This window comes from Mesoplodon mirus (assembly GCF_964341445.2).
Source record: "Mesoplodon mirus genome assembly, chromosome: 7".
In the NCBI taxonomy this organism is placed as follows: Eukaryota; Metazoa; Chordata; class Mammalia; order Artiodactyla; family Ziphiidae; genus Mesoplodon; species Mesoplodon mirus.
In genome coordinates this window covers 94,699,310-94,714,757 of record NC_138983.1, presented here as the reverse complement: position 1 = coordinate 94,714,757, position 15,448 = coordinate 94,699,310, and the positions used below count along the sequence as shown (strand labels likewise).

Sequence of the window (15,448 nt, the reverse complement as noted above, 5' to 3'; positions counted from 1 at the left end):
TTTAAAAATATATTTAATACTTAAAAAAAAAAAAGCTCTTTAGGTAATTCATACGAGCAGCAAAGCTTGAGAACCAGCCCAATAACGGGAACAAACGTATTTCACACAGATAAAGTGGGGCAATTCATATGTTAAAAGAACATGAATATATATATATATTTCTTTTTTTCTCTTTATTCTGTTTGTGTTTCAAATAGGCATTTTTTTTTCCTTCTGCAAAAAGTGTTATTGTTTCCATTTGGTCCAAGGCTTGGGAGAAGGCTCCAGGGCGGTTACAAAGCTGCCTAGTGGCTGCAGAGCTGGGCTTCAGGCAGAAGCCCTGACGCCAAAGGGGCTCCTCAGAGGCCGCTGGACTTCAGAGACTCCTGTTTGTGCTCGAGCATGAGCCTTTCGAAAAGATACTCGCCCAGCACAGCCTGCGGACCAGCCAGCCTGCGGAGGTTGGTCAGGTGGTTGCCCATCTTCTTGATGAGTTTCAGCTGCTCGTCCAGGAAGCGGCTCTCCAGGAAGTCACAGAGGTGGGAGTCTGCGCGGGCAGGACCCAGGGCGCGCAGATCCGATAGTGCCTGGTTCAGGTTCTTCTCCCTAAGAATGGCGGCTTGCACAGTGTCCTGGGTTTTACCCCACTCATCTTGAGAAGGCTTCCGCGCATCCTGGAAGAGGGCGCGGCCGCAGCACTTGTTTTGCATTTTCAAGAGTCGCTGGGCGCCCTCACACTTCTCTTCAGCCAGTTGGCGAAAACTGTGGCCCCCATTGTCCAGAGTCCCACTGTTGCTGTGGAAATAGAAGCTTAGAGAGAGGTAAGTGTCCACAGATGCATGTTGAACAGGCGGTGGATGGCGGCCTCCACCTCGATGGAATAATTCTGACGAACCTGGGAACTCGTGGTTGATCAGTGATAAGGAGCTAAGCTCCAAAAACGGTGTTGGCCTGTCCTGGAGGCTGAGGATAGCTGAGTGGCTGATTCCAAAGGTTGCGACAGGAAGAAATGTTGGAGGGTGGTCGGGGGCTGGAGCAAGGAGCGTCCCTGGGTCTGTTCATTCCAAACACCGTTGAAGCAAAAGAGAGATCTGCAGGACTGCCGAGTGCACTGCCTCAAATAGGCTTTGATATAAATGAACAAGAAGTCCAAGCAAGGACAGAACTTACCCTTCCCCCCACCAAAATAGCTGGTGATACTAGAATCTAGATCTGGGCAGGGATTCTTCCATTACTTTAACATTCCAAGCCACTAGAGCAGTGGTTCTCAAAGTATGGTCACCTTGTAAGCAAGCAGTACCCTATGGGGCCTTCCTAGGACAGACCCATCCCCCATAGCCTCTGCTGTAGTTCCTCTCTGAAGTCCTCAGATAATAGTATCTCAGGCATATTTCTTGAGTTTTCAGATGCTAAAAACCACCACCCAATGGAAGAAATTAACTCTTTGATGATCATGAGCACACAGCCCCCAGACCTTCTGGCACCTAAGGATGGATAATGTTACCTGCCCTGTGGCCTCAACATCAGCCAGTCAGATGATTGTGCACGAGCTGATCACATTCCCTGGGACGTCCCTCCCTCACGTGGCCTTTAAAAATGCTTTGCTGAAATCCTTTGGAGATTTCAGGGTTTTTGGAACACGAGCCACCCCTCTCCTTGCTCGATCCTGCAATAAACCTTTCTCTGCTCCAGACTGCAACCTTTCGGTTTGTTTGGCCCCACTGTGCTTCAGACACACGAACGTGCATTCGGTAACAACCTGACCAGCTTTACCAGCGTCCCCTGATAATGTGTCAGATATTCAAGTTTTAGGGCCCTGTCCCAGCCCTATGGAATCAGCAACTCTAGTGGGGCTCAGTGATCTCTGTTATAACTGGCCCTCCAGATGATTTTTATTCACCTTAAAGTTTGAAAATATCTGCATTGGCAGCTGCCAAAGCGTCCACCAGCAGGTGAAGGGGAGAGACGCCTGGAAAAGATAAGGAGTAGCCAAGGCAAGTACAGCAGCATTTGCCGTGGTGGTAATGGAGAATGCCTTTTCTCCACTGGTTGGCCCAGACGAGTATCTGGGGGCAGTGGCAGGGTTATTTAGGATGCTTTACATTTCAATGTAGAGTGACCTCTGTCCTGGTTTGCCAGGGACTTGCCCTGTGTGAGCACTTAAAATCTCATCCTGGCAAACCCCTTAGCCCTGGATTTGAAAAACTTAGGAAATAACATGAAATTTAGGGGAAACATGATCTAGGTTTTGGGCAAGTCACAAGTGCTCATTAAAGCTAAGCAAGTATGGACAACATCTAGCCTTCTTTACCCCTTTGCAGGAAGGTAAATCTGATTGGGTGAAAGAACTTATTGTTAAGAAATCTTTGTAGAAACATCCCCTTCTGCTTAGTCCGCTGGTTCTCACTTCTGGCTAGACAATGGCATCGTCTGAGGAGATTTAAAATGATTTTATTGGTTTAGGATGACCAACTGTTGGTGTGAGGGTTTTTAAAAAGTGCTTCAGATGATTCTAATGTGCAGCCAAATTTAGGTGCCACTGCTTAAGCTTTTGAACCGCTGCTACATATTTTCACCTCATCTTCCTATGAGAATATCCAACTGTCGTTGGTTTGTTTTTTTTTTCTTTTTCTTTTTTTAACTGTCTTATTATAAGATTTACTGTCTTAAATAAGATTGAATGTACAGAAAATCCTGCTAGTCCATCTGGTATAGCTGGATCCTTAGAATAATATCATTAAGATATATACCATTTAAGTATTGTGATTGGCCTTTTTAAAATGAACATATGCATTGAATTAGTACCATCTGTTTTGAAGCTGTCATGTTGGGTAGCTATACCTCTAATCTGCTGCCATTGCTAAATATCTGGACACCTCTTATTAGGAATTGCTTTTAAACATCTTTCGGGGTTAAAACCAAGATTGCTGTATTATTTGTACTGGGACCACAAAAACCTCACAAAGATCCCCCGCTGTACTTTCTACCCCCATCTCTAACCCTTGGCAACTTCTAATCTGTTCTCCATCTCCACAGTTTTGTTATTTTAAGAATAATATGTAAATATCATCATGAATTACTTCATCTTTGGAGATTGGCTTTTTAAAATTTTTCCCTCGGCATCATTCCCTTGAAGTTCATTTCAATTTTTGCACATATTAATAATTTGTTCCTTTTTGTTGCTCAGTAGTATTCTATCATAAGATTTTATCACAATTTGTTTCAACATTCATCCATTGAAAGACATTTGGGTAGTGGCCAGTTTTGGGCTGTTATAAATAAAACTGCTATGAACATTTATGTGTAAGTTTCTGTGGGAACTTAATGAAGTTTTTGTTTCTTTTGGATAAATGCTCAAGAGTACAATTACTGTGTTGTAGGGTGAATCTACTTTTAGGATTAAAAGAGACTGTCAAGCTGTTTCTCAGAGTGGCTAAACCATTTTATTTTCCCACCAGTGATGTGATATCATTTTTCTATGTACTCACCAGCATTTGATGTTGTCACTATCCTTTAATTTTAGTTATTCTCTGATATCTCATTATGGTCTTAATTTGCATTTCCCTAATGGCTAATGATGTTGAGCATCTTTTCATGTGCTGCTTTGCCATGTGTATATTCTCTTCCATGAAATGTCTGTTCCTGTCTTCTGCCTATTTTCTAGTTGGGTTTTTTTAAGTTGTTTGGAGAGTTCTTTGTATATTATAGATACAAGTCATTTGTCTCATGTGGGATTTTCAAATATGTTATACCACTGTGTAATTTGAGTTTTCATCCACTTAAAATGATCTTCTATGAAGCCTTTTTAACTCATTTTGATGAGATCCAATTTATCAATGTTTGCTTTTATTGATCATACTTTCGGTGTCAAGTCTAAGAATTATTCACGTAGTGCTTGATGCCAAAGATTTTCTCCTATTTTTTTTTCTAAAAATGTCCTGCTTTTACATTGAAGATTATGATCCACTTTGATTTAATTTTTGTGTAAAGTGTGGAGGTTTAGGTTAAGGTTCATTTTTTGTTTGTTTGTTTTTGTCGAGGGATGTCCAACTGTTTCAGTACCATTTTTTGAAAAGTCTATTCTTCCTTGGTAGCTTTCACACTGCTGTCAAAAACAAGTTAAATGTATTTATGTCAGTCTATTTCTGGGTTCTCTATTCCATTCCATTGATCTGTGTATCTAACCTCCATCATTACTGCAAAATCTTGAAATTGGGTAGATGAATTCCTCCCATTTTAATCTTCCTTTACAAATTGTTTTAGCTATGCTTCAGCCTCTTCTTACCATATAAATCTTAGAATAAGCTTGTCTATATCCACAAAAACCTTGAGGGCCTTTTAAGAGTAACTCTGTTAAGCCTCTTAACTTGGGGAGAATTGACATCTTTATTATGTTGTGTTTTCTAATCCATGAACAAGGTATGTCTCACTATTTGTTTGGGACTTTTAAATTTTTCTTCATCAGCATTTTGTAATTTTCAGTATAGAGGACCTATAAATGTCTTATTGGGCTTATATTTAAGTATTTATTTAGGTCAGTTGTAAATGGCATCACATATTTTTATTTAAGCTTCTACACATTTGTTATTAATATATAATTTGATAAAACTGTGTTGATTTGTACTCTAAAACATTTACAAGGGCTTCCCTGGTGGCGCAGTGGTTGAGGGTCTGTCTGCCGATGCAGGGGACGCAGGTTCGTGCCCCGATCCGGGAGGATCCCACATGCCGCGGGGCGGCTGGGCCCGTGAGCCATGGCCGCTGAGCCTGCGTGTCCGGAGCCTGTGCTCAGCAACGGGAGAGGCCACAAAAGTGAGAGGCCCACGTACCGCAAAAAAAAAAAACAACATTTACAAACTAATATTATTTCTCAAGCTTTTTGTGGATTCCTTGGTATTTTCTCCATTTAGATTATCATCTCCTCTTCAGATACCGTTTTACTTTTCCTTATTTAATATAATAGTATATATTACTATTCAACATTCAGTAGGATATATTCCTTCCTATTCAACGTAGTAGGAATAGTCCTTTTATCTTTTAAATAAATGTTTTAAAAATTTACCTTTTAAATTTATGTATTTATTTATTTTTGCTTTATTTTCTTACTAGAACCTCCATTAATATATTTAATAAAAGTGGTGAGGGCAGATATCGGTGCCTTGTTTCTGATCTTACAGAGAAAGCATTCAGTCTTTCACAGTTAAATATAATGTCGGTATAGGTTGTAGATCCTCTTGATGAGTTTCAGTATGTTCCTTTTCAATTCCTAGTTTGCTTGGGGTTTTTTTTCTTCTTTTTTATAATTTTTTAATTTTATTATTATTTTTTTACAACCTTATTGGAGTATAATTGCTTCACAATGGTGTGTTAGTTTCTGTTTTATAACAAAGTGAATCAGTTATACATATACATATGTTCCCATATCTCTTCCCTCTTGCGTCTCCTTCCCTCCCACCCTCCCTATCCCACCCCTCCAGGCAGTCACAAAGCACCGAGCTGATCTCCCTGTGCTATGAGGCTGCTTCCCACTAGCTATCTACCTTACGTTTGGTAGTGTATATATGTCCATGCCTCTCTCTCACTTTGTCACAGCTTACCCTTTCCCCTCCCCATATTCTCAAGTCCATTCTCAAGTAGGTCTGTGTCTTTATTCCTGTTTTACCCCTAGGTTCTTCATGACCTATTTTTTCTTAGATTCCATATATATGTGTTAGCATACGGTATTTGTCTTTCTCTTTCTGACTTACTTCACTCTGTATGACAGACTCTAGGTCTATCCACCTCATTACAAATAGCTCAATTTTGTTTCTTTTTATGGCTGAGTAATATGTCATTGTATATATGTGCCAAATCATGAATGGGATTGGATTTTGTCAAATGCTTTCTCTGCATTAATGGATAGGATCACATGACTTTTCCCCCTTAATCTATTGGATATGGTGGATTACATTGTTTGATTTTCAAATATTTAACCAACTTTGCATAACTGGAATAAATACCACTTGGTCATGATATATTATTCTTTTTATATATTTCTGGATTTAATTTGCTAATATCTGGCTGAAGATTTTTACAGGCAATTTCATAAAACATATTGGTCTATAGTCTTCTTCTTTTTATACTATTCCTGTCTGGTTTTGGTATCAAGGTAATACTGGCTTCATAAAATTAATTAGGAACGGTTCCCTCTACTTCTATTTCTTATCAAATCATGTAAAATTGGTTTTCATTCTTTAAGTCTTGGGTAAAAGTGAAACATCTAAGCCTGCATATTTCTTTTGGGAGTTTTTATATGAAAAATCAGTGTTTCTAATGGTTACAGGAAAATTGAGATTATCTATTTCATCTTGGCTGAGTTTGGGTAGTTTTGGGTGTAGAAGAATTGGCCCATTTCATCTACATTTTTGAATTTAGAGTGTAGACTTGTTCATAATAACTTGTCCCTTATTAACCTGCAGGATATGTCATGGTATCCCTGGTTGCATATCTGATATCTGTGATTTGTGCCATCTCAGTTTTTACCTTTATCAGTCTTGCTAGATCTTTATTGATTAAATTGTTTATTTCCAAGAACCAGCCTTTTGTTTCATTGATTCCCCCCCCCATTTTCCTGTTTTCAGTTTCATGGATTTCTGTTTCATCTTTATTATTTCCTTCTTTCTGCTTGTTTAGTGTTTTTTCCTCTTCCTTTTTTACTATTGTAATATAGAAAATGAGATTATTGCTTTGAAATATTTTATTTCCCAATTTAGTTCTATAAACTTCCCTTTTAGCATTACTTTCACTTCATTCCACAAACTTTGATCTGTTATATCTCCATTTTCTTTTATTCTATGCATTACAAATTTTTTCCTTGATGCTGTCTTTTTTACCCATGAGTTCTTTGGAATTGTGATGTTTAGTTTTCATGTGATTGAAGATTCTCCTGTTGTCTTTCTGTTATTGATTTCTAGTCTGATTCCATTATGGCTAGAGAACATACTCTCTATGATTTTAATTCTGTTAAATCTGCTAATGTTTTTTTATCACCCAGTATATGGTGTATGAGTGAATGTTCCACGGACACTTGAATATGTATTCTGCTCTTATTGAGTGTGTTCTTTAAATGTCAGTTATGTCCTGTTGATTAATGATGTTTTCAGCTCTTCCATATCCTTGCTGATTTTTCTGTCTGGTAGTTCTATAAATTGCTGTGTTGACGTCTCCAATAATAATTGTGGATTTAAAATTTTCTCCTTTTACTACCTTTTTCAGTGTTTGCTTCATGTATTTTGAAGTTCTGTTGTTTGGTGCACACACATTTCGTATCACTAGGTCATCTAGGTGGATTATTCCTGTTATCTTTATGTAATGACCCTGTTTGCCCCTAATAATTTCCTTTGCTCTGAAATCTACTTTATCTGATATTAATTTATCCATTCCTGCTTTTTCTGATTAATGTTCACATGATATATCATTTTCATCCTTTTACTCTGAACTACGTATATCAGGATGTTTAAAGTAAGCTTCTTATAGACAGTATATACTTGGATCATGCTTGTGAGTTTTTAATCTACTCTTCCAATCTCTGTCTTTGACTTGGTTACTTAGATCATTTACAGTGAATGTAATTATTGCTATGTTAAAGATTAGGTCTACCATTTTATTTTTTGTTTTGTCTTTTACCTTAGTTTCTCAATCTTGTGTTTCTCTTATTTTGCCTTCTTGTGGGTTACTTAAACATTTTTTAATAAGCCCATTTTAATTTATTTATTTATAATCATGTGTGTATACTGTGTGTATAGTTTTCTTAGTGGTTGCTTTTGGCATTACAGTATACATATGTAACTTATCATAGTCTACTGGAATCAGTGTTTTATGACTTCAAGTGAAGTTTTAAAATTTTACTTCCATTTAGGTCTCTTAATATTCCCCAGTTTTAAAGTATGATTTTCTGTAGTATTTCCTTTCTCTACACGGAGAACCACATCAGATGGTGTCCTAATTTTTGCTTTGACCATCATATAGTATTTAAGAAACTCATGAGACTAATGATAGTCTCTTCTATTTACCCGATTTGTTTTCACCCATTCCATTGTTCCCCTTTTCTTTCTGAAGTTCCCAGTGTTCTGTTTTTGTTTTTTTATGTTTTCATAAGTGTAGGTGATATCTTGTCTTTCCAGTGCCATTGGATATGAGTTTCAGGAAACCCTGAGCCTGGCTCACTGAATGCTGCTGAGTTGGAGGGTTTGTATATGTGGGGCCTGTTGGCTCAGCAGATGCTAGCAGATTACACTAATGTTGATGGGACTAGTGCCACAGGAGGATGGGTTCCCATTCAGGCTATGCTGCTGCTACAGTAGAGAAAGTGCCCCTCTACTCCAAGTGTGGGGCAGTGACCTGCTGCTGTCACTGCTTTGTATTAGGCTGCTTTTCCTCAGGTGTGTGATGGGATCCCATGGAAGCTGCTGCTGTTGCTGTCAGTCACAATGTTAAATTCATTTCAGAAATACTGAAGTATAAATATATAGCCTGGCTCTTGTAGAACCTCTGTATTTGTTTTTTATTGCTTTCATACAAATTACCAAAAACTTAGTGACTCAAAACAAGGTAAATTTATTACCTTACAAGTCTGACATTGGTCTCAATTGAGTAAAGTAAAAGTGTTGGCAGGATCGACAGACGAATGGATAAAGATGTGGCACAGGGATTCCCTGGTGGCTCAGTGGTTGGGAGTCCGCCTGCTGATGCAGGGGACACGGGTCATGCCCCGCTCCAGGAAGATACCACATGCTGCGGAGTGGCTGAGCCCATAATCCACGGCTGCTGAGCCGGCGCGTCCGGAGCCTGTGCTCCGCAACGGGAGAGGCCACAACAGTGAGAATCCCACGTACCACAAAAAAAAAAAAAAAAAAAAAGTGGCCCATATATACAATGGAATATTACTCAGCCATAAAAAGAAATGAAATTGAGTTTTTTGTAGTGAGGTGGATTGACCTAGAGTCTGTCATACAGAGTGAAGTAAGTCAGAAAGGGAAAAACAAATACCATATGCTAACACATATATATGGAATATAAAAAAAAAGAAAAAATGGTTATGAAGAACCTAGGGGCAGGGCAGGAATAAAGATGCAGCCATAGACAGTGGACTTGAGGACACAGGGAGGGGGAAGGGTTATCTGGGATGAAGTGAGAGAGTGGCATGGACATATATACACTACCAAATGTAAAATAGATAGCTAGTGGGAAGCAGCCACAAAGCACAGGGAGATCAGCTCTATGCTTTGTGTCCACCTAGAGGGGTGGGATAGGGAAGGGAGGGTGGTAGGGAGAGGCAAGAGGGAGAGGATGTGGAGATATATGTATATGTATAGCTGATTGACTTTGTTATGAAGCAGAAACTAACACACCATTGTAAAGCAATTATACTCCAATATAGATGGTTAAAAAAGAAAAAAAAGTGTTGGCAGAGCTACATTGTTTTCTGGAGGCTCTTAGGGGTGTTTCTGTTCCCTGGACTTTATCTGCTGCCAGCAGTCACTTATAGTCTTTGACTCAGAGTCCCCTTTCTCCACCTACAAAACCCAAAATGTTGCATCGCTGTGATTCTGCTTCTTTCTCTTTCTACAGTTGGGAATGGTTTTCTGCTTTTAAGGACTCGTGCAATTAGATTTGTTCCATGAGGTAATCCAGGATAATCTTTCTATCTCAAGGTCTATAACTTCAGTCATATCTGCAAAGCCCTCTTCACCATGTAAGGTAACATATTAATAGGTTCCAGGGATTAGGGTGAGGGCATTTTTAGGAGCCATTATGCTGCCTACCACACCCTTAACAAGTGACCTTGAGAAAATGACTGAGATTTTTAAAGCCTTACTTTCCTCAAACATAAAATGGAAAGAAAGATAACTAGTTAATATCATGCAAGTGAAACAGTATATATGAAATCAACGAATTCAGAAAATAAGATTTCTTCTTTTTCTTTATGATTTACATGATTCTCAGAGTTCAGTTACTTGAAGAGTTACTTTTTTGTAAAGAGAACTAAGGAATTTCAGGGTTCAGATGCTGTAAGATTGTCTGAATTATCTGAGTAACAATTAGCTAAGCACAGGTGTAAAGCATTTGATTTACTCCCTAGTGTTCTTTATCTTCTCATCCCACTAAATGCATATCCCTTGTCTAGCTCCAGCCAGTAGAGTCAGAGCTTGTTTTCCTGTTTAACTAAAGTTCAATTTAAATTCTCTCTACACCTCCAGATTCTCAGCCCTGGTTGCATATTATATTCACTGGGGAAATTTCAAGAACTACTGATGTCCAATTTCTACCTATCATGGATATTTGAGGAGGGACCTGGAATGAAATACTCTAGCTTATGGCTTTGGGCGCCAAATCATGTTACCTGTAGAAGGTATCTTCTAGGTATGAAAATAGTTCAGATAAGTCAAATTTCTCAGTAAAAGATGCCAAAACTATGGCTTAGGTGGTAAATTTTCCATGTCAATTTGTCTGGGCCACCATGCCCAGTTATTTGGTCAAATATTATTCTGGATATTTCTGTGATGGCGTTTTTGTGTTTTTTAAATTCTTTCTTTCTTTCCTTCTTTCTTTCTTTTTATTTTTGGCTGCGTTGGGCCTTCGTTGCTGCCCGTGGGCTTTCTCTATTTGCAGCAAGCGAGGGCTACTCTTCGTTGTGGTGCACGGTCTTCTCATTGCGGTGCCTTCTCTTGTTGCAGAGCATGGGCTCTAGGTGCACGTGCTCAGTAGCTGTGGTGCATGGGCTTAGTTGGTCCACGGCATGTGGGATCTTCCCAGACCAGGGCTCAAACCCATGTCCCCTGCATTTGCAGGCAGATCCTTAACCACTGTGCCACCAGGGTAGTCCCTGTGATGGTGTTTTTGGATGAAATTCATATTTAAATTGGTGGTGGACTTTGAGTAAAGCAGATTATCCTCCATAATATGGGTGGGCCTCATCCAATCAGTTAAAGCTCTAATAAAACAAAGACTGACTTCCCTGTGGCAAAAAGGAATTCTGCCAGAAGACTTACAGAAATTGAACTGCAACTCTTCCTAGAGTCTCTAGACAGCCTAACCTGCAGATTATGAATTTACCAAGCCTCTATTATTGTGTGAACCAATTGTTTAAAATCTCTCTCTCTCTTTCTCTATCTTTATATAGATATGGATATAGATCTAGGTATCAATATTGATATCTAGATCTATATCTATCAATATATATGGGCACATTGTATAGACCTGCTGTTGGTTCTGTTTTTCTGGAGAAACTTGACTAACATAGTGGCCCATATAAATAAAAGGATGAACCCAAGTTCACCCAGGTAGAAAGTAGTACAATGAGAACTGGAACTTAAGGCCTCATGACTCATTCAGCTGTGAACACTGACCCAGAACCGGGGTCCGCAAACTCTGGCCCACTGATCAGATCTCGCTTGACTCCTGGTTTTGCTTGAACACAGCCACACCCATTCCTTAAGGTATTGTGCATGGCTGTTTCTGTGCTACAGCAGCAGATAGGCAATTGCAACGGATACGTATGGTACCCAAAATCCAAAATATTTACTCTCTGACCCTTTACAGAAAAGATCTGCTGACCCTTGCTCTAGGATGCCATCTGATTTCTGATAGCCCCGAGGAGAATAATTCATGCACATTGGGATAGATTGTTAATCTCATGTCCTCCTTATGTCAAAGATCTCTTAAATGCTCACCCTTGCAATAGCCAGCTTGGGGAGCACTGTCTGAGGATGCAGAAGTATTTCTTGTCAGATCTTTCCAATCCACACTGCTCCCTGACTATGGTTCTTAAAACCTATTTTTGAAAACAATTTTATTGGAGTGTAGTTGATTTACAGTGTTGTGTTAGTTTTAGGTGTACAGAAAAGTGAAACAGTTATACATATACATATACCCACTTTTTTTTTTTTTTTTTTTTTTTTTTTTTGCGGCACGCGGGCCTCTCACTGTTGTGGAGCACAGGCTCCGGATGCGCAGGCTCGGTGGCCATGGCTCACGGGCCCAGCCGCTCCACGGCATGTGAGATCTTCCCGGACTGGGGCACAAACCCGTGTCCCCTGCATCGGCAGGCGGACTCTCAACCACTGCGCCACCACGGAAGCCCCACTTGTATTTTTTTTTAGAGTCGTTTCCAAATAGCCCATTACAGAGTATTGAGTGGAGTTCCCTGTGCTAAGAAGAAGAGCAGGTTCTAATTAGTTATCTATTTTATGTAGAGTAGTGTGTATATTTCAGTCCCAATCTCCCATTTTAACCTCCCCTCCACAATCCCCTGGTAACCCAAAGTTTGTTTTCTACATCCGTGCCTCTACTTCTAAAACCTGTCTATTTGAACCAACTACCACTCATTGCTTACTGTCTCTGGCTTCATGTACTTGATAATAAATCTACTTCTTGTTCTATCCTGGATGACATGTCCCAAGGACTGAGATAATATCTTATTCTACATAACTTGTCCTTGATATTGTCTATCTTGGGGTCTTCATCTATGTCCCAAAGAAGACAGTCACACTCTGTCTTCTAGTACTACTAATAATACCACATTTTAGGGCATGAATTTGACCCAATGCACTGAACTATCCCTTTAGAAGCTGTATGCAACCTGTCACTGGGTTTTGGCACAGGGGTAGAACTCAGATTAGTGTTCCTATTTAAACAAATCTACTTGACCAGAAACCTTTTGTCTCACCATTTATTTTATTACACAAGTAACTTCTGTCTTTGCATCTATGATGTAAATATTTTTAATTTCCTAAATTATCTGAAAAATTATTTAGAGCTTCTGTTTCAGTAGGCATTGGAATTGCTGTGTTATGACTATTTCATTATTTTCTTTCCAAATGTTAAATCAGGCTTCAAGCTTTGGCCAAGAGTAGACAGGAAAGGGTTTAAAAAGAAATGAAGAGTGGGAAAGACTTCTGATGCAAGGGAGACATGATAAAGATTTGATTTTGAATCAGTAGTTTATACTAAAGGTTTGATTTTGAATCAATAATTTATGTCATTGCAGAATAGCTCCCTGGTAAACTTCCATTCTCTGGTCATCATGAAGTCCAGAAATCAACAATCAACATGTGCAGTGCTCTTCTTCATTTTCTAAACACAAACCTACATCTAGAGGAGAGGAGAAGTCATTTCATCACTCAGGCTCTGGACTTACGACTCCAAGTCCTGTCTTCTTTCAACCATACCTGCTAAGTTTCTGTCTAACTTCTTGAGCATGAGGTAATGGCTTCAGCTTTCATCCCCTCCCTCAGTATATAGCTTAGTGACTATGAGTAAGGGATCTAAAACTTGAGAACTTGGGTTCAAATCTTGACTCTCAAATTTACTTGTTGAGTACTCTTGAGCATGTTATCTGTTTTTGCCTCAGTTTTCTCATCTATAAAATAGAGATAACATTACTTCTCTCAGTGAGTTACTATGAGGGTTAAAAGAGAAAATTCATACAATGAAAGAATTTATCGGTTCTTGGAACACAATAAATACCAGAAAGAAATGTTAGCCATTATCAAGGGCCCCTCATTTTATGGATAATATAGATTAGTTTATATAGGTCTAATATTTACATATACATAAACATTTTGTACCTAGATGTGTGTATACGTTCTTCTTAGAAATTGAGCAGTCAACATTCACATCTAGAAGTATGTGCTCTGTGAAATGTAGATCTCCTGTGTACAGACACAGTGCTATATTATCTATTAGATAATAGATATCTAACTGTGTTATCTAATAGATAACACAGTTATGTACTGCTACATAATTAAGAAGTCCAAACTTAGTGTTGAAACAAAAAAAAATGTTAATATGTGCCCAGATTCTGTGGGTCAGCAATTCAAACAGTACACAGAGGAGATGGCTTGTCTCTACTCCATGACTGATGTCTGAAACCTCAGCTCATGAGGATTGAAATGGCTGGGGCTGGAATCATCTAGATAATTTTAATTCCCATTTCTGGCCCTTGAGATGGGATGTCGTGAAGACTGGGCCCAACAAGGACTGTTGACTGGAGTGCCTATAGGTGGCTGCCCATGTGGCTTGGACTTCTCATAATGTGGTAGTTAGGATTCAAGGTAGAGTATCCCAAGAATGAGTGTCCAGGGTTCAAGCATTCCTTGAGAATCATGCAAAAGCTGCATGACCTTTTATGACCTAGTCTTAGATGTTACATAGCATCACTTTCATTATATCCTATTGCAGGCGTTGGAGACCTTTTTCCATAGTGTCAGACAGTCAATATTTTAGGCTTTACAAGCCATACAATCTCTTTTGCAACTACTTAGCTCTGCTGCTGTGATGTGAAAACAGACACAAACAATACATATACTGAGGAACATGGCTGTGTTCCAATAAAGCTTCATTTATAAAAGCTGGTAGAGGACTAGATTTGGCCCACTATCCATAATTTACTGACCCCTGCTCTATTGTTTGTTAGGATTTGGGAGCCAAAATGTTCCTCAGTATTTACTGCTTTGCTAGTCCATTTAAGAAAATGGACTATTGAAAAAATAGCTTCAGACACAATATGGCATTTCATGATTTAGAATAAAATCTGAGAAATATAGAGGTTATCTGAAGCCTGCAATGGTAAAGTTCCCTCTGCTATTGAAGTTATTGTCTTTAAACAAAGATTCTACATCAGTAATGCTATATATATATATAGCATATACATATATATATATATATATATATATATATATATATTTATGATATTCAGGTTAATTTCCTATTCTCTCTAAGGAAGTAATTGGTTGGTTGGTATGAGAGATGGTGTGGCTTCCAAAGGTGAAAAGTATTATTTTGTTGTAATTTCCGGTTACCTAAGGATGGGAGAGGCCCAGGACACTGCAGTCAGTATATTATGTGGAGCAGGTTATAATGTGGTTTATTCATGAACTTTTACATGTTTATTTTCTATGCAAGTTTGTGTGCTCCTTTTTGAGTTTTGGTAGATAAGTGTTTTGTAACTTTCAAATACTTGGAGTTATATAAATATATATAACTTTTATATATACATATTTTAACATAGTAGTTAAAGCAGTGGAGAGTGTACTATAGTCTACCTAGGTTCAAATTCTGGCTTTACCCTATGACTTCCCTGTGGCTTCCTCTGCTCACCTATTAAAAAGGAGTATAATAAGACTGCTGTGGTGAGTTATATACTAAGTGCTATTTAAGCATTTGCTATAATGATTATGTATACTCGAAGGCAAGGAACTTGCCCCTTGATCGTGTCTGTATTCCTAGTGCTTAAGAATTCCTAGTGCTTTCCTAGTGCATTGTCTTAGGATAGAGATAGCTCAGTATAGTTCTTCTCACTATAAAGTACTCTTATGTTGAAAGTCTTTGCTTGTGTACTAATAATCTATGACATATCTGCTGAGGACAAGGAAACAAATAGTTTTAAAACGGCAGTGGATTACAAAAGATTGTATGATGTATTGCCTTT

At 38.7% G+C, this 15,448-nt stretch overlaps 1 protein-coding gene across 1 annotated transcript; it reads right to left on the bottom strand.

Moving 5' to 3' along the window:
• Positions 1-317: 317 nt before the first annotated feature.
• LOC309809040 (ferritin light chain-like) lies at positions 318-1,043 on the bottom strand. Its single transcript, XM_082629729.1, has one exon. It carries the CDS (start codon positions 687-689, stop codon positions 339-341), a length of 351 nt encoding a protein of 116 aa, XP_082485855.1. The 5' UTR covers positions 690-1,043; the 3' UTR covers positions 318-338.
• Between the last annotated feature and the right edge of the window lie 14,405 nt (positions 1,044-15,448).

Excerpts from the sequence above, each read along its gene's own strand:
- LOC309809040 (XM_082629729.1), bottom strand. The coding sequence starts at position 689 with ATGCAAAACAAGTGCTGCGGCCGCGCCCTCTTCCAGGATGCGCGGAAG.